This window comes from Emydura macquarii, unplaced genomic scaffold, assembly GCF_026122565.2.
Source record: "Emydura macquarii macquarii isolate MOO-44397 ecotype Brisbane River unplaced genomic scaffold, CSIRO-AGI_Emac_v2 contig_587, whole genome shotgun sequence".
Taxonomy (NCBI): domain Eukaryota; kingdom Metazoa; phylum Chordata; order Testudines; family Chelidae; genus Emydura; species Emydura macquarii.
Genome location: NW_027130724.1, coordinates 7,217,294 through 7,239,298, shown reverse-complemented (window position 1 = coordinate 7,239,298; position 22,005 = coordinate 7,217,294). Strand labels below are relative to the sequence as shown.

General features: G+C 40.2%; 1 protein-coding gene and 1 long non-coding RNA gene across 2 annotated transcripts in view; one reads left to right on the top strand and one right to left on the bottom strand.

Annotated features, from left to right (window-relative positions):
* The window catches only part of LOC137148090 (uncharacterized), a 34,689-nt gene extending 31,961 nt beyond the window's left edge, over positions 1-2,728 (bottom strand). Inside the window, exon 1 of the long non-coding RNA XR_010918435.1 lies at positions 2,588-2,728. This is a non-coding gene — a long non-coding RNA (uncharacterized lncRNA). The remainder of the gene's footprint in view (positions 1-2,587) is intronic.
* The window catches only part of TRPM5 (transient receptor potential cation channel subfamily M member 5), a 67,926-nt gene extending 46,190 nt beyond the window's left edge, over positions 1-21,736 (top strand). The window contains exons 17-26 of the mRNA XM_067540609.1: positions 2,309-2,567; positions 4,093-4,211; positions 4,830-4,962; positions 7,308-7,482; positions 9,721-9,883; positions 10,939-11,117; positions 13,860-13,992; positions 16,499-16,571; positions 18,104-18,194; positions 20,585-21,736. Of these exons, the coding sequence (XP_067396710.1) occupies positions 2,309-2,567; positions 4,093-4,211; positions 4,830-4,962; positions 7,308-7,482; positions 9,721-9,883; positions 10,939-11,117; positions 13,860-13,992; positions 16,499-16,571; positions 18,104-18,194; positions 20,585-20,685 (1,426 nt within the window). The 3' untranslated portion in view covers positions 20,686-21,736. The remainder of the gene's footprint in view (positions 1-2,308; positions 2,568-4,092; positions 4,212-4,829; positions 4,963-7,307; positions 7,483-9,720; positions 9,884-10,938; positions 11,118-13,859; positions 13,993-16,498; positions 16,572-18,103; positions 18,195-20,584) is intronic.
* The last annotated feature ends 269 nt before the right edge of the window (positions 21,737-22,005 follow it).

Genomic DNA, 22,005 nt, shown 5'->3' with positions numbered 1-22,005 from the left:
GGCTGCTGAAAGACAAGCAGAAAGCGGACTCTGAACTCATCCAAATTTTGGATCTGAACTGTCTGATACTTTATCCCTCTCTACCCAGGTCTTCACAGCCAAATCCAAAATAATTATGTTTATTATAGTAGCGTCTAGACATTTCTATCCCAATCAGACTCCTAGCAGGCTAATTGATATAGATACACATCATAAGAAACAGGCTTTGCTCTGAGATGCTGAAGGTCTGACTGCACTGTGCTTGAAGGCTGTGATTGGTTGTCAGCCTGTGCTGATGCCCAGGCCACTACCTCTATACCGCTATTGTTATCCCTGCCAGCTAGATTAAAACTAGGGCAGGCATGCCTACCCCACGCTACAATCACACCTTCCCTTGTAGCATAGGAGTAGACAAGAGGCAGGATTGGAGAAAGGAGATACTTTATCATCATCCCCATCCTGTAAACAGGCTGAGGGAGGTTATTTGACTTGGCCGAGGATCCACATGAATTCCATGGCTGAGCCAATGATTGAACCCAGATCTCCTGAGTCCCTGTCTAGCGTCTTAACCAAAAAACCATCAATTCTAGATCTGAAGGTGGCCAAAAGGTTTTCATTGTAAGTCAGGGAGATATTCTCCCCTTGACAAGTATGCCTTTCCCACTGATGCTAAAAGGAGCTGAATACCTAATTAGCCTCATACTGTTAAAAAAAAAAAAACCATGATTAAATCATTGATATACTTGATTGTATCACTAGCATTCTTTGAAAGGTCTGAACAACTGAAGTTGAGAGAATGTCCTATAGTGAGAATAGTGGACAGAGTCAGAATTCTTGGTTTTTATTCATAGCTCTGGCATTGAATTGGTGACACTTTGGAAAGTCAGTAGTTTCTCTATTTCCTCATCCATAAAATGGGTATAAGAGCACCTCTCTCTCAAGAAGGCAGTTATTCGTTCATGGCTACTAAATGTTTTGATGTCCTCAGATTGAAGGGAGGCATATTGTTCTTGGCCACTGTGTTTTCTGGTCCATTTGTTATTGTCTCAGGAGTTTATTTTAACAAGGGGTTTCTCTGCTTCCCAGCTCCGTTTCTTCTTCTGAATCCTGCAGTGATGTCATAATTATTTGTTTACAACATCAGTCTACTGCCATGGGAATGGCTGCATTCATGCAGTGAATTTAGTATTGACAACTTCACTGCAGAATCAAACAGGGAGAACAAGCTGGCTACGAATTAAAATATTTTAAAATTAGCAATAGTACCATGAGATTTTACTGAATCAGATCACTGTCAGATATATGTCTTTTGCATTACATGCACAGAATAACTTACATTTACAGTAGATAGAACTTTATATCCTGAAGGACTGCAGCACATTTTGCAGATATATGGCCAGATTTTCTAATCAGTTACCATAACACTCAGACAACCCCAATGCAACCAGCATTTATATTAATGACTTACAAGCCTGACTTCTTTACTGAAAAGCAATGTTATACTTTTTAGTGATTCACTAGAACTTTAAGCTTAAGGGCCAGACTGAAATACCACTGCTCATATTGAATAGTACCTTATTCCTGGAGTAGTGTTGCTGAAATCAATGAAACTATTCAAGAAGTGAGATACTACTTAATACGAGTAAGGGTATTTCAGTCTGGTCCTAAAGGAACACATGTTTAAAATTATATATTTAAAAAGAAAGCCCTCACCTAAGTGAATAATAGTACCTTAGTTTATCAAAATCAAAATAATTTTAGAAGATAAGTTTTCTTTTCATATTTATGGTGGCTGTTCACTTTTCACATCTCTCACATTTTGGACAATGAATAGCAACTAATCTATTTTCCTTTCGGGCCTCATGCACTAGCATGATGTTGCAGTGTTTGTGTTGCAAATGCTCTAGGGGGTATGTTAAAATCCTAGCCCTCCACCAAAAACTAAAAAAAAATCAAACACATACCACCACAAAACCAACCAAACAATAAGAAAACCCAATCCACTGTATTGAAAAGCAAACATGAAGATAAAGGAATTAAAACTAGATTTAGTACAGTTTTTTTTAAGACATACAAAGCTTAAATGCTGTACCTGGTAAAGTTTCTGCTATAGCAAGGTGCCTCCAGTGACTTCCAGGAGAACTAAGACTATTGAGGGCCAGGTCCTCAACTAGCATAAATCAGTATATTGAAATCAATGGAGCTCCGCTAACATACACCAGCTGCAGATCTCACCGTCACTAGCAGAGAGAAGATACTCAGCACAGGATCAGTTTTACAAACAGTTTTTAGGAAGTTGTCACTATAATTTGCTCTCTTTGTTTTTCAGGGCAGTCGTCAAATTAGAAAAGCAGAGCCCTTCTGAAAACATAGCATGGGCAACATTCATGTTTACTCGCTGGAAAAAGTTTTGGAGTGCCCCTGTAACAGTATTTATGGGGAATGTTATCATGTATTTTGCTTTTCTGTTTCTATTTACCTATGTCCTATTACTGGACTTCAAACCAGCACCACCAGAGGGTCCTTCTGTTAAAGAGATTATACTTTACTTTTGGGTTTTTACATTGGTCTTGGAGGAAATCCGACAGGTCAGTAACCTCCCACATACCTTCACAATAGTGTACTAAATTCAGGTAGTAAGATTCTGTGTTGATTTACAGGCTGTGTAATCCCATTGTCTTCAAGAAGTGGAAAGTCAGGAACAGTTTCACACAGGAAAACACTTCAAAAAAACAAAAAAAAATTTCATTGCTCTTTACCTTTTTATTACATAGAGTGGGCTATGTATTTCCTCCTCACACACACCCAGCTGACATGCCAGTCCTCCATCACAGGTAGCTGCAGCTCTACCCTTGTTCTTCCAGGACAGCTCCAGCTGCTACCAATATTCCAGGTAGTTTGCTGATGCTCTGGGATTGCTGAGTCTTTCCTCTGTTCTACCAGCTGTTTACCTATTCATCTCCACTCACCATGACCAAGCTCCCTTCCCCAGAATTGCTAATCCACCCTACTTTCTCCTCTTGGAATGATCCCATCTGACACTGTTTTTGCCTCCCACTTACTCCAGAATTTTATATATATATTTATATTCAGGAGTGAAGAGGTTAATGAGTTTGGCTCTTAACTTTTGTTTTTCTAAAATGCTTTTCAGTTCATTACGGATGCTTAATGGAGAAATCTTTTAAAAAATCAAATCTTGCAATTATTGTTAGACTATCCTCAACTGCCTGATTTAGCAGCTGAAATACTGTAGGGAACTGCCTCGTTTGTGTATATACAAATGCCTATGGTGGGGGGGTAACTGGACTATTTACCTTGTTGTCACAGACCCTGATACTAAAGGAATTAGTGGGCCTTCTCCTTTAGCTCAAGCAGTTGGAACCCATCTTCCTGAAGCATGAGAATCAATATTATAGCCCCACTTCTACTAGGAAGCTTTGAATGGCCATGGCTTGCAACACTGTGAAAGCTCGGAAGGTGGCCACCAATTTGAGCACATTTTAAAGATGTTCCGACAGGCTGCTATATACTGTAGTGCTGAGGTGATCAGAGAGCACATTTGGGCTGAGGATTGTTTATAATACATCCTTAGAGCATCAAGAGCCCCATTTTGAAACATGAAACACCTAAGTAAGAGAGCCAGCTGCTACTTGGCTGCTCAGAGCTAATTAGTGGCAGTTGAAGCATCCAGGGTGTGAATGCGCTGTTTGAGTGCACCAATGCTTGGAAATAGAGATCAGTCTGATTGAAAAGATTTTTATAAAAGAAAAACAAATAGGGCCAACCCCAAATGTTGAAAATTATGAGTCAGCCTGTAAAAAACTCATGAGATTGACTTAAATATCATGAGATTTTTTTTTAAATAATATCTGTTGGGTTCTTTTTATTTGCATTCTGGTGTCTGAGCTTTTAGTGTGCAGTTGGATCATGGCTTCAAGCTTTTCTCTATTACCACAGGGGCCAGAAACATACCTTCTTTAAAAAAAAATGCTGAGATGCTCATGTAGTTACTTGACTTGAGGAGCTGGGTCTTGCAGAAAAAGAGGAAACATCACAGGACACACAATAAAATCACAAGAGCTGGCAACACTGATAATTGTTGTTCTCTTGTAGAGTTTCTTTACAGATGAAGACATGAATTTAATTAAGAAATTTAAACTGTACATGGAGGATAACTGGAATAAATGTGATATGGTGGCCATCTTTCTGTTCATAATTGGAGTGACCTGCAGGTTGGTATCTTTTGCCACTGTACCTGTTTCATGTGTCATGGTCAGATATCAGTAAAATGGAACCAGGTGTGCATGCAATATAACATGAGATAAGCATGGACTATTCCTGCCACAGTCCACAGGAATGCATCTGAGGGAAGATTCTGGCTTTTATTTTTCATCAGTTTTGAGACAGTAGAATCTATATTGGTGGTAAATTGGGCAGAAAGCACCCCTCTATGAGCCAAGACCACAACATACTCAATTTCTGCTGGGCTAAAAGAGGCTGTGACATAGACTTATTTGGCACATAGAAACACTTGCACGCAGAAACACCATTTCCTCTTTCAGACGATATCAAGTCAATGTACTCACTCACATCACATCTCTGTAGCCTAGGGGCTTATATAGCCTCACCATAGCTGACATAGGGAGGCTGGTGTTTCTGCAACTGCTGGGTGCTTCTCGTTGGCAGATGTTACATTTTTTTTTACAGTGATGCCCATGACTCATGTGAGATATAAAGCCTAAGCACACACCCTTTCCTCGCCTAGACTCTACATTGAATTGGCATGTATAACTCTATAAACAAGGTGTCTGGGCGGTGTCTCAGGCTATTTCATTCGGTCTGTTTTGCAGGATGCTGACCTCAACATTTCAAGCCGGCCGTACAATACTTGCCATTGATTTCATGGTGTTCACTCTTAGACTAATACATATTTTTGCCATTCACAAGCAACTAGGGCCAAAGATCATAATTGTGGAAAGAATGGTGAGTATGAGGTCTCCCAAAGAGAAATTATTGTGGGTGCCGAAGAGCAACAAACAAACAAAACAACAAATTCTTGAGCACTATAATTGTAAGGAAATCAGTTTATAAGGCTTTTTTTTTAAAGTGCTCTAGTTTGGCTTATATGATATCATCATTGTAGTCTTACAGCTGTTATCAGCCAGATGTGGCTCCTCTCAAAGAGCTCTGTAACATGTAGGTTTTGGATCCAGTTCAGCATTGCCTTGCACTTTGTGTAGTCATTTATCCCAGTGCATTTTACAGCCACTTTGCACAGGTGTAAGTGATTATACAACAGTGCAGGGCAACTCTTAAATGAGCCCTTTCTTTCTTTCTTCTTTGTTCTCCTCTGTTTTATTCAAATCTTCAACCTTCAAAAGTATTTAGGCTTCTCAGTCCTGTTAATGTCAATGTGAGTTAGGTGTTTAAATGCTTCTGAGGATCTGGGCCTATGTTCTTTAGGGGCAAAGAATCTGAAATGGGAGACAAACCAGTTACATTATGTCAGTGGCAGGGAGGAGCATAGCCCTGTAGAGATAATCTGGATTGGTGCCTGGAGGAGGCAGCAGCTGCTTTCTAACCGCAATTGCAATGAAAATGAGTTAGTGCTCTGTGTGTATGTTATAAGGCAGAAGTGTTGATGCAGAGTTTTCATTGACTACCATACTGCTGCAGGAAATGTACAAGAGTTCCAGTTACTGCACTTTTACAGACATGAACAGTTTGGTGATTTTTATTTGGGTATGTTAATCATATAGGTCAAACAGCACATGTTAACAATTAACGAGAGTTAATCTGACTGTAAAGGCTAATATAGCCATGTACAAACATTTGTTTCCAATCACAGCTCACCCTAGCGCTCAGCAGAAACTCTATTCTAGACAAGGCTTAGATGATTAATAAACTTAAAAGCTACCAGATGGTTCACATCTGTGCACCAGTGGAATAACTGGGACTCCTACATCCCATTGCTGGGAGTAACAAGAGGATAAATGAAAACCATGTATCAATGCTTGTGTAGTGCCACATACACAGTACTTATAGGTTTTTATTGTAAATTACACTTACCGATTGCAAGTGAGAGCAACTCCCACCTGCAGCTCCCAACTCGTCCAGGCTGAGCACTAGGCTAAATTGTGACTACAAACAAGTGTTTGTGAAGGGTCTACTGCATTTATAATTGTATTCAGTCACAGAATCAATTCATATTTTACAATGCAGGGGAAAAAAAGCTCTAGTGTAGACAAGGCCATAAAATATGAACTTGATCCTGTCCTATCCAAATCAATGGAAAAACTCTCATCTTCAGTGGTACAGGATTGAGCCCTATGTCAAAGAAAGGGAACTGTATTTCACTAAATGATATTGGCTCCAAAGGTATATCAAATGGGTTAACATCAGGCCTTTCTCCTTGAATAGAAAGACAAGCCAAAATTGCCTATTAACTTGTTTTTCATCTTGCTATAAAACTAGTAGCTTCAAAAAATAGGGCAAATCCAGTTATTTAAAAAAATTCAAGTAGCAAATAAAGATCACAAAGAAATATATCCAGACCATCTATCGTTCCTTTTTAGCAACCACAACATCACAGTCCCCTCTCTATAGACAAATTTGAAATGATCTCAGGCTACAAAGTAAATTGGCAAAAATCTGAGATACTCCCACTATCTCGTCTGTTTTAGCTTGTTTTACTAAATGGAATTTCAAATGATCTCCTGGAGGACTAAAAGGCCTAGGCTTTCAGCTTTGAAACATGTATTTGTTTTTTAACTTAGTTTTTTAGGACACAATTACTTTTGCTTTTCTGGAGAAACACAGTGTTTAAAAGTAGAGGATCCTAAAAACTAATCTTCAGTCATCATTTTACTCAGCAGAGAAACCCAAGCAAAATTTACATGATCCTTCCATACATCAATATTTAACAGCTGTTTAGAATTCTACAGTGAGTAAAGTCATTTGGGATTCACTGTTGGGATGGGGAGTTTAGCAGAACATCAGATTATCCTATTTTCAGCAAGGCAGTCAATCCTACTGCAAGATGTCATAGAAAGCCTATATTTGATATCTGGAATACAGCACATTTTTAATCACATAAAGGTAATAATCTGAATTAAAACATGCCCTTATCTGGAGTGGTCATCAAAGAGGTCACAAAAGGAATCCTGATCACAGAACAAGTATGGCATGATGGGAGAGGGTTAAAAAGGAAAGTGTACACAATAATTTCTCTCATTCCACCTAAAAAAATAAGCTCTTAAAGAAATGAGAGAAACCCTGTGCTGGCTCTTTATATTCATTTCAGTCAATATTTTTTTTCTCTCCTTTAGATGAAGGATGTTTTCTTCTTTCTCTTTTTCCTGAGTGTATGGCTCATTGCCTATGGTGTGACGACTCAAGCCTTGCTCCATCCTGATGACAGCCGAGTGGAATGGATATTCAGAAGAGTGCTTTATCGTCCCTACCTTCAGATATTTGGGCAGATTCCACTGAATGAAATAGACAGTGAGGAACTGGCTTTTAACTGATCAGGCTACCATAGAATAAGTAGCATTAATCAGAGCACAGGCATCCACACTGGGATTGTCACTTTCTTATCTTTATCCTGTAGGAAAAAATCTGCATGTTATGATGTAATGACGTGCACTGTAATATCTTGATGTTATAATGTACATTGTCGAGTTGTGCTGCAGCATCAGTGCAGGCCTGGTCTACACAGTTAAACCGGTGCAATCCCTTGAGTTGTTGCCTTACTTCAATGACTTTACTTCATTTAAACCTGTTCCTAAATGACTTAACCTAAATCCAAATAAGCCTGGTGTAATCTGAAATAAGAGAATTTGCATAGCCTTTTGCACCAGTTTAACTAAATAAGATTTTTTTTTTAAATCACAATTTTAGTTAAACCAGTGCAACTCTGCATGTAGACAAGCCCTTGTACACTTCAGAGTCACTATCAGGAGGCAGCACCAACTTATATTGGGAGTGAATTATCCAAAACTGAATGAGGCTGGTAGCTGAAGGTTCAGGCATTTCAAACAAAACAGTATACAAGTAAACCAGTTGACCCACCAGAAATAGAAGTACATGAACAGAAGAGTACTATGGTGGCATTACCCATGGAAGCAGCATAAATACAGAGTAAACCATATCCTAAGAAAATCTGATAAAATGCTACAGAATCCCGATTCTCAGCAGTGCCAAACATTAACAACAATACTTAAATCCAAATCAAGCATGAGGAAGTATACGGTGAGCCAAAGAGGTACAATGGCATAAATAAAGCAAGCCAACATTCCCTTACATTCACTCTGTTTATTAGCAGATGAAATGATGTCTGGGAGAAGCCATCAGGGACAGTATGAAAGTCAAGACAGCAGGTTTCCGTGGAGAGTTTTCTCCTGTTAAATATATAATCAAGAGGTGCCAGTTAGGAGGCGCGAGTGTGGGAGATCCTAGCTGCTAAAACAAAGAACTCCAAACTAATCACTAAGAAATTAGAAGATTTACAGGACAGGCTGGGGATGATAGAAAAGACTATTATTTATTTGCAGGATTCCTGAAAGAAAAATGAAGTTTGAAAATTGGCTTTGACGTTCAATTAATAACTATAGTTTTAAAAGAGCTTCAAGCACGTTTTCCTGAAAGGCAAAATTCCAAGGTGGTAAACATTGTAAGACACTCATAGAGGGGGTTTTGTTTAAGTTGAAGAGAATATTCAATAGGCCTCAATCGACTCTTCAAAATGAAAACCTGTCTGGGAACATCTCCAAATGGCCAGTTGTAAAGGCCATCTTGGCACTAGAGGAGCAGCAAAATTCAGTAGCTCTGACAATTAAATCCTGCTGGAGTGCGTATCTCACAATTCTAAAGCAAGGGTGTGTATATTGAACCCACATTAGAAACTTTGGCTCTCTAGTCCACCTAAAAAGTTGAATCGTCTGCTGCTTTCAGAGGAAGGAATTATTCCTGTGGCTCAAGCAGTAGAGAATCATTATTTTAAATGCAGAAGCTTCAAACCCGGCTCTTAGTCTAAGCAAAGTCTAAGCACTGCCATGGGGCTTGAAATATAGTAAATCTCAGACATTCAGAATGAGGTTTCCCAAGTGGTTGCATCTAGTAGAGATTATATCTCTTATTAAGTCATCAATACAGTCACTGCTTTTGATTTGTATCTTAACAGAAAATGCATTGTTTGTTGTCTGAGTTTCGTCTTCTTAAAAGAAGACAGGTCAAGGGATGCTAAGTCAGCTGTTGTTCACAGTTTATTTATCTATGGCACATAGTACCTCAGGCTTCAGGCACCATGTTAAATTCTTGAGCAAAATCCAACATCCTGATGTAGAACAAACTGAGAGGCAATCATGACCATTTTAATGATTAAAAGTAGCAGCAGAACATGCTGAGTAGGGCCACACTGCCATTTAAGGTGTAATTGTAGGGTAAGCATCCTCATGCTAGCTTTAATCTGGCTTGCGCAGGTGACAATAATAACAAAGATGGGCTGGCATGAGGTAAATCAGTGTGGACCATACAAGCCCACCAGGGACCATGGTTATGTAACCCAGCTTCTTAGCCTGCACCAGGCTTTGTGCCACCACATCTTCACTGCTATTCATTCTAGCTCTGTTAAAGTTGCTTGGGTATGCCTACCCAGACTACAATTACACCTTAAATTGCTATGCAGATAGGCCTTCTATAAATATAAAACTATTGCTTTATTTCCCTCTCCCCACATTACAGCATCTCGCATGTATTCTGGGAACTGTACCTCAACACCGACGAGTCCGCAGGAAAATTCATCATGTTTTAATACCTATGCCAATTGGCTTGTCATACTTCTATTGGTCATTTTCTTATTGGTCACCAATGTGCTACTTATGAATCTCCTGATTGCTATGTTCAGGCAAGTGTCAATTAAATTAATTAATTCTGAGATGGGGATTGGGGAGGGAAGAGAAGGGTTAATAAGAATGCATGTATGTATATATACATAAATGCTCTTGTCTAAGCATTTTGGATCTATGAGCAATTTTACTAATTGGTGGTAATCTTCAGTTTGAAGGGAAACTTTTATGATCCCACAGTTCTTAATTTCCCATCACCCTTTCACTATCTCCCTCAAAAGGAAAAAAAACATAACAAACCTTTTTCCCCCCTTTACAAAGAAAAAAAATCAGTTACAATCCACATATATACAAGGTTGCACAAAAGCCACTTTGTACAAATCTGCAGGTGAAAGCATCTGGTGGACTTGCCCATAAAGGATCCTCTCAGAGGGGCATCCTTTGAATGGTGTAGGGACTAACATAGCCCCTTTAAATCATTGGAGCTGTGCTGTTTTACACCAGCAGAGGATCTGTCCCAGTATGATTGCCTGAGATAGGTTTGGTCTGCACTTAGAAGTTAGGTTGGCATAGCTGTGTCAGTCAGAGGCATGAAAAATTCACATCCCGGACCAAGGTAGTTATGCTGACAAAACTCCCAGTGTAGATGCAACTATGTGAACAGAAGAATGCTTCAGTCAGCATAACTAGCATCATTCAGGGTGGGGGCCTTCCTACACTGGCAGAAAAACTCCTCTCAGTGTAGACTGAGTCTAACTAAGCGTAGCTAGGTCAGCGTAGGTTCTGTAGTGTAGACATATCCTGTGTATGCCAACCTAATTTTTAAGTGTAGACCAGACCACAGCCTTACTCTGGCAAACTACAGTTACCATCTTTAAAAAGGCTTGTGTCTTATTGTTTACGTCTGAAGGCAATTATTGCAAGTAATTTGATCTCTAATGATGTGTACATATTTTACCATTTATTTTAAGGAGGAACAATGAGAAACTTACAGCAGTGGGGTAGCATTAACTGACATTAACGTAAAAAAAGGATACTCTGGATTTTATAGTAATGAACTTTAGAATTATGCGGAAAAAAGTTTAATATACTTGTTTGGTTTCTTTTGTTAAAGTTACACTTTTCAAGTTGTTCAGGGCAACGCAGACATCTTTTGGAAATTTCAGCGTTACAACCTGATTGTGGAATACCATGGCCGGCCAGCCTTGGCACCGCCATTTATCATTATTAGCCATGTCAATCTGATTCTCAGAAGAATCTTTAAAAAGATGGAGCACAAAAAGGAACATCTGGGTGAGTTGTAAACAAGCAGCTAGCAGCCAGGTGATTCAGAATAGCCCGATGACAGGTGGTAAATAAGAAACAGAGGATAGCAAATAAACTTTAAAAAAAAAGTTTCTATTTTCGTGGACATGTCTTTATTCATAAACAATGCAAGAATATGTATGTAAAAATATGATTTATAATCTAGCTTCTAATATAAGAGGGGTTAGAGCTTTCCACAAGGCATCAGCTGTTCTTTATCCAGTGCAATTAAATGGACAAATTTGTTCTTTTAAAGCTGGGTAAATAGGCTGGATTACTGAAAAGATAATGATTTTTTTTTTAATTGGAGAATGTTGATGAATAAGCTGTTGTTTCTGTTATTAACCTGCTTCTGAATTTTAGCAAACAGTATATAAGGAGCACCCTTAAAACCACATCTGAGTCCGACTGTCTTGAGTAGAATTTCCCATTACAGAGCGGGGGCAGGGAATATTGCCATAAAATTGCCATTGTTTTTATTTTTAAAGGTAGATATTTGTATATGCACCCACTATATTTCAGCTTCTAATGATCATTTTGCAGTGTTCTCTCTTAATAAAGAGGGCATACAAGTGAATAATATCAGCATGGTTCTCCTGCAGTAGCCCCCCATCATTCCATTTGCGCAGACTGCCACTATGCTTTGGAGTAGATTTCCAGGTGTTGGGTTTCACCTCTGAAGCTCTAAATTGTTTTGGGACCTGGCTCCCTGAGAACCTACCTCTCCCCTCCTTTGGCGTACTGCGGTAGTCGAGGTCAGTAATGTCACTTTAGCTGGAGCTGTGTCAAACAGGAGAGGACCACTTGCAGGGCGTTCTCTGCAAGAATTCTTTTTTGAATTCACTCTTTCCCCTGATTGGCCAGAGCCCAGATAAGTAAGTTCTCCGGGCAGGCTGTAAGGCCCATTTTTTCCCCGGGCATTTGTGAAAGTGGTGTGAGCGGTCCACTGCATTTAAAATGTTGTTATGAAATTAAAGGATGGCCAATTGCCCAAAGGTTGCCATTTGTTTTTATAAATCAAATAAATAGAGGAAAGCATTTATATTTGAGTATTAAGAAGCTGAGTTTGTTTTACTTGCAGTCTTGAGTACAGTTTATTATTATTATAAATAAGCCTAGACAATAAAGTGCATTTGAACCCACACCTCCATCCCCCTTAGATCATGGAAGGGAATGCCCATTGTATGAAAAGACTAAATGTTTAACAACTGGCTGCATACAAAATGTCACTGTTAAAATAGCAATACTGTGTATTAAACAAGCCTGAAAAAACAGATTCCTCCTCCTTTTCTGTTGCTGTTAATGCAACTGAAACGTTGTTTCTTGACTTTAAAACAATGCTCAAACCATACAAAAGCGATAAGTATCCATTGTTTCACCGCCAGCTGGTTCTATGGTTAACATTGCAATTAGGGAGTTTATAATAGAAAGCCTGGCATAAATTTCAGCTAAACTGATCAGAGCTCACTCATTAAGAGTAGGGTGATAAGTTTGTAAAGGATGTTAGGAGGTAGGGGAAGCCAGGTTTGACAGTAGAGGATAATGGCAGTATAAGCAGAACAGGAAAGGCATGGACCAAATGGAGAGAAATGAGCAGCGTTGTCTGTGATAGGAGAATGCCTATCAAATTGAAGAGAAAGATCTACAAGATGGTAATTAGGTCTGTGCCTTTGTATAGCTCTGAATGCTGCACACTGAGGAAGAGACGAGCAGATCTCGAGTACAGTGGAAATGATAATGCTGAGACGGATGCCTGGAGTTACAGAGATGGACCATGTTCAGAGCAAATGAATTATGGGAAGTGTGAAAGTGGTACCAAATACAGAAAAACTGAGGGAATCCAGGCTTAGATAGTTTGGGCATGTGAAAACAAGATTATAAGACTGTATAGGAAACAGGATATTAAACTTAAAAGTGGAGGGTAACAGAAGGGTTGGAAGACCCGTAACAAGATGGATGGATGTTACACAAAAGGATTTGATGAGCTGCAAAGTTTCTGAGGAAGTGCTTCAAGACAGACTAGAATGTAGAAGGACTCAAAGAATCAACCCCATATAGATGGAATTAAAGATAGAAGAGAAGGAGTTAGGAACTAGGGGAAGGCATTTAGATTTTCTCTTTGTAGAAGCTCCATCCCAGCTCTTTTGATCCTTTCTGTTCTTTCTCCCTAACACGTTTGAGTTTCTGTGTGCTGCTGGGCTTCCTGCCTTTCAAGTAAATAAGGCCTCTGACTGTCCTGCCTCCAGCTATTTCTGTCAGTCAGCTCACTCCTCTCTTTGTTGGAGTCTCTCATTTTCCTTTACTAGTAGCTAGCTCGGGGGCATTGATAAGGCCTGACAGTCAACAAGTAACCAACTTGCAATATTTGTAAATAACTTAGAACTGTGTAATTCAGTAAGTCTGGGACATCCATAAAAGCAGTCTTGAAAGAGGTCATGTCTGGGCCAAGGCAAGACAGACTTTTAGGAAGGTCAACACCTTTACAATGAAAAAATAACTCAAAACTTTGCATTTAAAAGAAAACTCATAAGCCACAATACTTTATGCTATAATTTCGTAACCTGACACTTCTGCCATAATAAATCCAGTTTATCCCCCAAATTTTAACATGACAAATCTACAAGGCACTGACCATCCTTCCTGTACATACAGGCTCCCCTCCTCTGCATGCTCCCCCAACACACACACATGGGTTTTGATAAAAGCATACTTTTATGTCTTTTTCCACAGAAAGAGATCTGCCAGACAGCCTGGATCAAAAAATCATAACATGGGAGGTGGTTCAAAAGGAAAATTATCTCGCAAACCTGGAACAAAAGAAAAAAGAAAGCAACGAAGAGAGGCTAAAGAAAACATTTAACAAGTACATTTCTATTCATCTTTCAACATTTCTGATCCAGCTTTTTCGATGCTAGTGATGGGTGAACCTTGTTGTTCTGCAGGTTTGGATAAACATACTGAAGTTAAGGTGCTCCCAAAAGCTTATATGGGGAGCAAGACATTGAAAACGAAGTGCAGTTAGTTTAGAAGTACACATGTGGGAGTTGTGTGAATGTAGCTTTCTTCCAGTCAATGTTAGAGTCCTCACTGTCCTGAGATGGCAATTCCAACCAAACCTAAAGTAAAAGCTAGCTGAAAATCATGTTGGAAATCTCACCATTTCAGAATTTCTTGCAAGATTTCCAGCACTTCCTTGCTTTCATCTGGACATGCTAAAAGAACAGCCTTTCACATGGTACTTTAGCCCTGGTTCTTCCCATTCTGGTCATGTTAACAGCGTGTATGCCCGAAGACAAAATCTAGCCAAAATCCAATTAAATGACCTTGTTCAAATCTCTAAGAAACGTGGTTGTGGGTTTGCTTGTGAGTGAAGGTCTTTGCACCACCTCTGATGAATACCACTGTGGCCTAGTGGTCTGAGCACATGACTCGGAATCAGCAGCTCCTGATCCTGGCTCTCTCACTGGCTCCCCATTATTATTACAAGGGAATTATTAATCATGTTTATTGCAGTAGTGCATAAGAACCAATCAAGAATGGGGCCTCATTGTGCTAGATACTGTACAAACAAAGTAGCACAGACCCTCTACACCAAATAGCTTACAATCTAAAATTACAAAACAGGCACCGGCTGGGGGAAGTGGTATAACAAACAAGGATTGAACAATGTGTTGGCAGCAAATGTCATGTTTGTTCCACAATGTATTTTTAAACCTAGCTGAGTCTCCATTTACACCATGTGAAAGAGGAGAATGCTATCGGAGGCCCAGTCTACACTTACCTGGCAATTCAGCGGCAGTTGACAGGAGTTATGCAAGCTACTCTGCATAGCTTGCGTAACTCCCGTCGACTGCTGTGCTTTCCTTTTGTGCGGCGTCTTCACTGCACTGCACTGACGGAAACCGCATTCCCGTCAACATAGCGCTATGCCACTTGACGGGGTGGTTTTACTGCGTCGACTTCTGGATCGACTGAGCGGGTCTTCACTGACCTGTACACAAGAGAGGAAGGAGCTGCTTGGGAAAAGGGCCATGGAGTGAAGGGGTAGGAGCAGGGAGGCCTAAAATAGTTTGGATATATTCAGGTGAGCTCTGAATCATAGAATCATAGAATATTAGAGTTGGAAGGGACCTCAGGAGGTCATCTAGTCCAACCCCCTGCTCAAAGCAGGACTAACCTCAGCTAGATCATCCCAGCCAGGGCTTTGTCAAGCCTCAGCTTAAAAACCTCTAAAGATGGAGATTCCACCACCTCTCTAGGTAACCCATTCCAGTGCTTCACCACCCTCCTAGTGAAAAACTTTTTCCTAATGTCCAACCTAGACCTCCCCCTGCAACTTGAGACCGTTGCTCCTTGTTCTGTCATCTGCCACCACCGAGAACAGCCTAGCCCCATCCTCCCTGGAACCCCCTTTCAGGTAGTTAAAGGCTGCTATAAAATCCCCCCTCATTCTTCTCTTCTGCGGACTAAACAAGCCCAGTTCCCTCAGCTTCTCCTCATAAGTCCTGTGCTCCAGCCCCCTAATCATTTTTGTTGCCCTCCACTGGACTCTCTCCAACTTGTCCACATCCTTTTTGTAGTGGGGGGCCCAAAACTGGACACAATATTCTAAATGAGGCCTCACCAATGCCGAATAGAGGGGAATAATCACTTCCTGTGACCTGGTGGCAATGCCCCTCCTAATGCAGCCCAATATGCTATTAGCCTTCTTGACAACCAGGGCACACTACTGACTCATATCCAGCTTTTTATCCACTGAAGAAGCTTTTGGAGCTTGTGAGGGAGAAAGAGCTAGCATGAACATATTGAGGTTTGTTATTAATAATTAAAAGCATGAAACTAGTTTCTGGAAACAGAACACTTTGAAAAAGTTTCGTGAAACAGCTAGTACTTCTTAGCTGGTGGGGAAAAAATATAATAGGTGCAATCCTTACAAGTTCTGAGCTCACATTGTGTGTCGCTGGGGAAAGCGAGGTCGAGCAGCACAGCTGGCTCTACACTCTCTTTCCACCTTCCCTGATTCTTGGAGCTGTTGGGGACTGAATGGGCCATAGCACAAGTTATAGTAGTCTAAGGACTGCTTTAACTTATGCCAGTTTATAATGATTCCCCAGGGGCAATTAGCCCACTGAGGATTGGCCAGAATGCAGTGTACTCCAGTCCCTGCATTCTCCTTATACCTGCTCTCTATGCTGGAGGGAATCCCCAAATGAGCCTTTAAGGCAACCTTCTGGGTGCATCATCCTACCTCAGAAGTGCAGAGCAGCCAGAAGTGGGGCTGTGGATCTAGCCCTCTGTCTATTAAGAGTTATGTCGCTGTAATTTGCAAATGTCTAGCTCAGTACTTGTCTCTGCTTTGTTTGCATTAGGGTGGACAACTTGTCTAAATATTTTAGTGGAATGAAAGAGCAAGAGAAAAGGCTTAGAACTCTGGAATCACAAGTAAGTAACACTTTTAGTGTACTTTGTTTTTCTTCTTTTTTGTGTGTGTGCTTTCACTAATATTCTCTTCATTTACTGTTTGGACTGGGCCTTCTCTATGAGGACGGGATGGTGTTGACATGTAGGCCTTGGCTGGCCCAATAGTTCACTTTACATTATGAAGAAAGAAGAGAGGATTCTCTCATCCTTATGCCCTGGTGGCCTTATTGTTTATTTCTGTGAAGAGAGGGGAGGGGAGAATCTTTACTGACCTGCCAAATGTTAGACAGAAAAGGGAGGGTAGCAGCATTTCTCTCTCTCTCCTGGTTCTGCCACACCAACCTCTCCCTCCCTCTGGAGGCTTTTGCTCCAGTGGACTACTCTCTTGAGGTAAATGCTGGTTCAGTTCTCTTCAGGTAACTTTTTGCCTAAACCTAACCCTTGAAGCCCTCCCTTGAGCTGTTAAATCTCTTAACAGTGGTCAAGAGACACTCAAAAACCTATGAAACTATTGTCTAGTGTTTGAAAACAGGGAAACCGAAACCACTCCCATGAAATCAAAAACCCCATGGAGCAGTTTAAGCAAAGGGACAACATATGGGCACCAGCTTTTGGAAAATAAGATTTGATCCACAGCTCTCAATGATCTCACAAAGCGCATATTAATAAATCCAAGTTCTACTGTATATAAAACAAATAAAGCATAAATTCCATTGCCAGTTCATTAAAAAAAGTTGTCTTATGCCTGCAATGTTATTCTAAGGCTGTATTTCATGGTTCTGATGGGGAAAAAATTAACTATTTAGAAATTACACTGGCTGGCAGCTGGATTTTTTTATCTGTTAAAAATAATACTTAGTTTATTAAAATGCCCACATCCTCGGTCACAAGTTATATTTCCACTGATAAGATCTAGACTGACTTGTTATTATACTGAACACAAACAGACATTTCAAAGAGCTATTCTAACATACAAATATGGAACACTAATAATACAAGGAAATTCCATCTTAAGTTTCTGATGACAAGCTGCTAGTGTTTAAATAAACATTTGTAAAACAGTTTAAAAATGTTAAGCGCTATCCAAGTACTAATTAGTACATTTACTGTTTTCCATATCACTAGAGCTCCCCAGTGGACTTTTGACCTTGCCGGCTTATCTTATTACTTTCATTGCAGAACTTTTTTCCAATACATTTTTCACAGCTCCTTAAAAATACTTTTTATTCAATAAACAATGCTGAAACCAAATGTAAAGAATGATGGCCAAATTCAACAGCAACACAAGAAATATTTTTAGCTAGATAAATTCAGCCACCTATTTTTCTGAATTAAAGTTTATATGCCACGTATAGATAATTGTGTATAGAAACAGAATAGAATGTAGATATTTATGGCTCAGTCTGATCATTCAAGATTTAATAGAAATGCTATTTATGAAGTTTAATTATAGCTACTGCTTTAGATTTTCAATTTTTTAGACTTGCAAAGGATACTTAACCTGAAGGATTACACATATTGAATTAACATAGGAATCACTACTTATTTTGTAGGTCAACTACTGTTCAGCTGTTATTTCCTCAGTGGCAGATACTTTAAGCAAAAGTAACCTCCTGTGCAATAGACCAACTCCAAAATATACAAGTGAGTATTTGAAATGATAATTGCAAAGCAAAATAGTACAGTTGAACAATTGAGTAAAAGGGTATAAATGTCAAAAAGGAAGAGGAATTATGTAGGGAGGTACTGGGGTAATGGAGATAAAATTATAAAGACGAGCATTTTGACTGTAGATCTGCAAAAGCTTCCCAGCTGCAAGACGTATTAGAACATGGAATCTTTGGGGCTAGGATTGTCATTTATTATATGTTTATACAGCACCTAGCACAATGGGACCCCGACCTGGTTGAACCCTAAGCACTACTGTTACCCAAAAACACTAGGGCACCTCACTTTTACCATAATCCGTGGGGTTCAAGGCATAATCCGGTTAAGGCACCCCTACCTGTTCCCAATCTTTAGGGCTCTGGGGAAAAGCCACCTACCCTTACCCAATTCACACTCTAGGGCTCAGGGTCACCCAGTCCCAGTCCGTAGGGCTCTGGCATAATCTTCTGTAGGCTTGCGGAACCTTTTACCAGTGAAGGAGCCTTACATTGTAATATCCTTATTCTCTATTTATTGACAAAACAGAATACACATGCTAAGCATACAATGCTCACCACTCCTAATAAGGCAGACAAACTCCTCCTGGTGGCCAATCAGGATTAGATCATCTGGGGACTCCAGTTTCTGTAAATACAGTTGGCAGAGTGGTGAGGTCTGGCAGCTCTGATCTTGGGCTGTGTCCTGGAGTTAGGTTCCAAAGAACTTCCTTTTGGAATTCAGTTATATAGCTAAAACTTGGGTCCTGCTTAGCTTGACCTATCATTTTAAACTAAAGTGATACAAAACACCAATCCTAGCCCATTATGAAACAGGTCTTTAACCAATCATATCCCACCTTCTTAGTTGATTTTCTTGCACTGTTAGTTATGCAACAGACAGAAACAATCAAAGAACCAGACAGAAATCATTCAGATAAACAATAGAGAAATGGGTACCATAAGACAACCAGTACAGAAGTGTAGATTTTACAACCCCAGCTGTTGATAAGAGATTCTTTGCCAGACAGAATGCTACCAAACAAAGTTTTCCTGAAACGTCTTAAGTTCTGTTTCTTTATCTGGTGGTGGTAGGTACTATTAGGACAGTAGCACCTTCTTAACAGACCGATATTACATTATTTGATGTAAGTTCTGGATTGTAGGATGTGACTACCTGCTACTTAGCTCATGGCTGTCTCTGCTAATATGGCTGCAGCTACTTAGTCAAAGAACAAGGCTTCAGACCTTACACTACCACAATATGTTTAATAATGATAATATGGGAATAATAATGGTCCAGATTATCAGATGGTGTAAATCAGCATCGCTCCATTGACTTCAATGAAGCTACACCTGCTTACACCAATTTAGGATCTGGCCTCATATCACAGGAAGGGAAAGGCTTACTGTTTGAGACATTTAAATCTAGTTCAGACTAAGAAACAGGCAATACATATTAAGAATCTTGCACTGGTGTCTGAGGAATAGTCTGACCTAATAGATATTTTCCATATCTAATCTTTCTTGACTGTCAAAAAAAACCCCGATACTATAAGAAGAAATAACTAAGAACTCCACAAGATCTTGATGTGGCATTACAAATATACACACTGAGAGGCCCAGGTCACTATAAAACATGCATTTATCTCATCACATTTGCCATTATCTCTGACATGACTTTATTGCCATACCTCCTCCCTGACTTTTCCCAAAGTTTACCATGACAAACTACACAATCCCTAGCTAATATAAACATGACTGGTTGAACATTTTCCCAGCCACAGAAGGGGTAATGTTGAACACACAAGAGTATCTGGAAGGTTTACACTTAGCAACTAAAGGCTAAAAAGGTATTTTCTTTTACACTGACTCAATATGCATAGTGAACCATAAGATTCCTCAAACATCAAAAGAAGTTTACAATGTTCAACTTCTGGTGTAAAGCACAGATCACTAAACACAAAGTCACGAGGTGTTTGAGTCTAAGCCCGTATACTTCTATTTCTCTCACAGCAGAGTTTTCAATAATGGACTATTGTTAAAAGTGTCAGGAATAGCCAATTTGACACCCCTCCCCCCAGATTAGATTTTGTAAAAAGATTTACATTCTTTTTAAAAAATTCCACTGGAACAATTAAAAAAAACGCTTGCAGCATTTTCTAACCAAACATTGTAGTACTATCACTGCATGAGAATCAGAAATTGAAATTGACTAGAAACTAAAACAAAGATTTTTTTATTGTCTGGCGTGGAAAATGCAAAAATGGTGCAGTCTAATGCAGCTTTTCAACAATTGCATAAATTTTGTAGATCTCCCCAATAGTTATTTTAAATGCTTATTTTCATAATACTTCTAACTAATACATTAATTTTTTAAAATCCTGTTAGGTTTTATGAATACCAGCACAAATACAATCCTACCAGAAAGAAGTGAAGGCAAAGAGCGTACAGAAGATTCTGAAAGTGACATGATGTACATTGATAATTAAATGAAGTTTTCTTTTCCTCAGATTAAACGGTTTGCCATGCTGAAGTACTTTGGGGGTGAAATCCAAACCCCATTGAAGTCAGTGGCAAAACTGCCATTGACTTGTGGTGCCAGGATTTCACCATTGGTGTATTCGTATATCAGATGTCTTCTACTTCCTTCTCACTGTATTTGTATTGTAGTGAATAGGTCAGTGACATATTTCACCCCCACTTCATCCCCTGCCCTTACGCACACAGGCTTGGTCTACACTTACCCCAGCGATTTGTCGGCGGTTGACGGGAGTTACGCAAACTACGCAGAACACTTGCGTAACTCCCATCAACTGCTGTGCTTCTCTTCTGCGTGTATTGCGCCACTTGCAGGGGTGGATTAACAGCGTCAACTTCTGGATCGACTGAGCGGGTCTTCACTGACCGCTCAGTTGATCCAGATAAGTCGATCTGATGGCGGCGACTTTGCAGCCATCAGTGTAGACATAGCCTCAGTGCCTACTTGCCTGTCTACTGTATTTCTTTTAACCCATTTACCCACATTAAAGAAAAGCAGATCAATTGCTAGAGACAATCACTTTTGATATAACACTCTTTTCTGTCCATGTCAGACTTCCATCCTCCTTTCCCCTGCAACCATGTCTTGCATGAGTCTCTGACTCCTCAACAAAGCCTGACATGTTGCCAGACAGGACTCACACATGCTCCAGAACCACCTCATCTCCTGTAACACCTGCTCTGCACTTGTTTTTTTTTTTTCTTTTTTAGCATCCATCTCTATTATCTTCTCTACCACCTCCCATTTCCTGGTTCTTATCTTCCCACCTAATCCATACTGGCATCTCCTGTTTTAGCTGTATAAAGGATCTCTCCTCTACCTTACCTCTTGTAGCCGGGGTACTTCCTCCAAACCAGTGGTCCCCAAACTGTGGAGTGCACCCCCCTACAGGAGTGCTAAGGAATGTTTGGGGGGCACAGCAGGGCCCAGGCCAGCAGGGGTGGAGAGGGAGCACCACCAAGCCTGCTCTGCCCCCAGCTTCGCTCTGCTCCAGCCCCATCCTTGACCTTGGCCACCTGCTCCTGGCCCCAGCTCCGGTCCCTTGCAGGGTGCAGAGCAGGTAAGTGGGGGCACGGAACAAAAACTTTTGGGGACCACTACCATAAGTGGAGGCTTGCACATGCGGGAGAGAGATGTGTCCCAAGAGTAGTACCTAGACTATGAAACTCACTCCTGCCAGTAGGAAGAGTGACCATGGAGTCAATGGCTTTTCACACACACTCATCCAGCCCCCACTCTGCCCCTAGCTCTGCTCCTGGCCTGCCCTCAG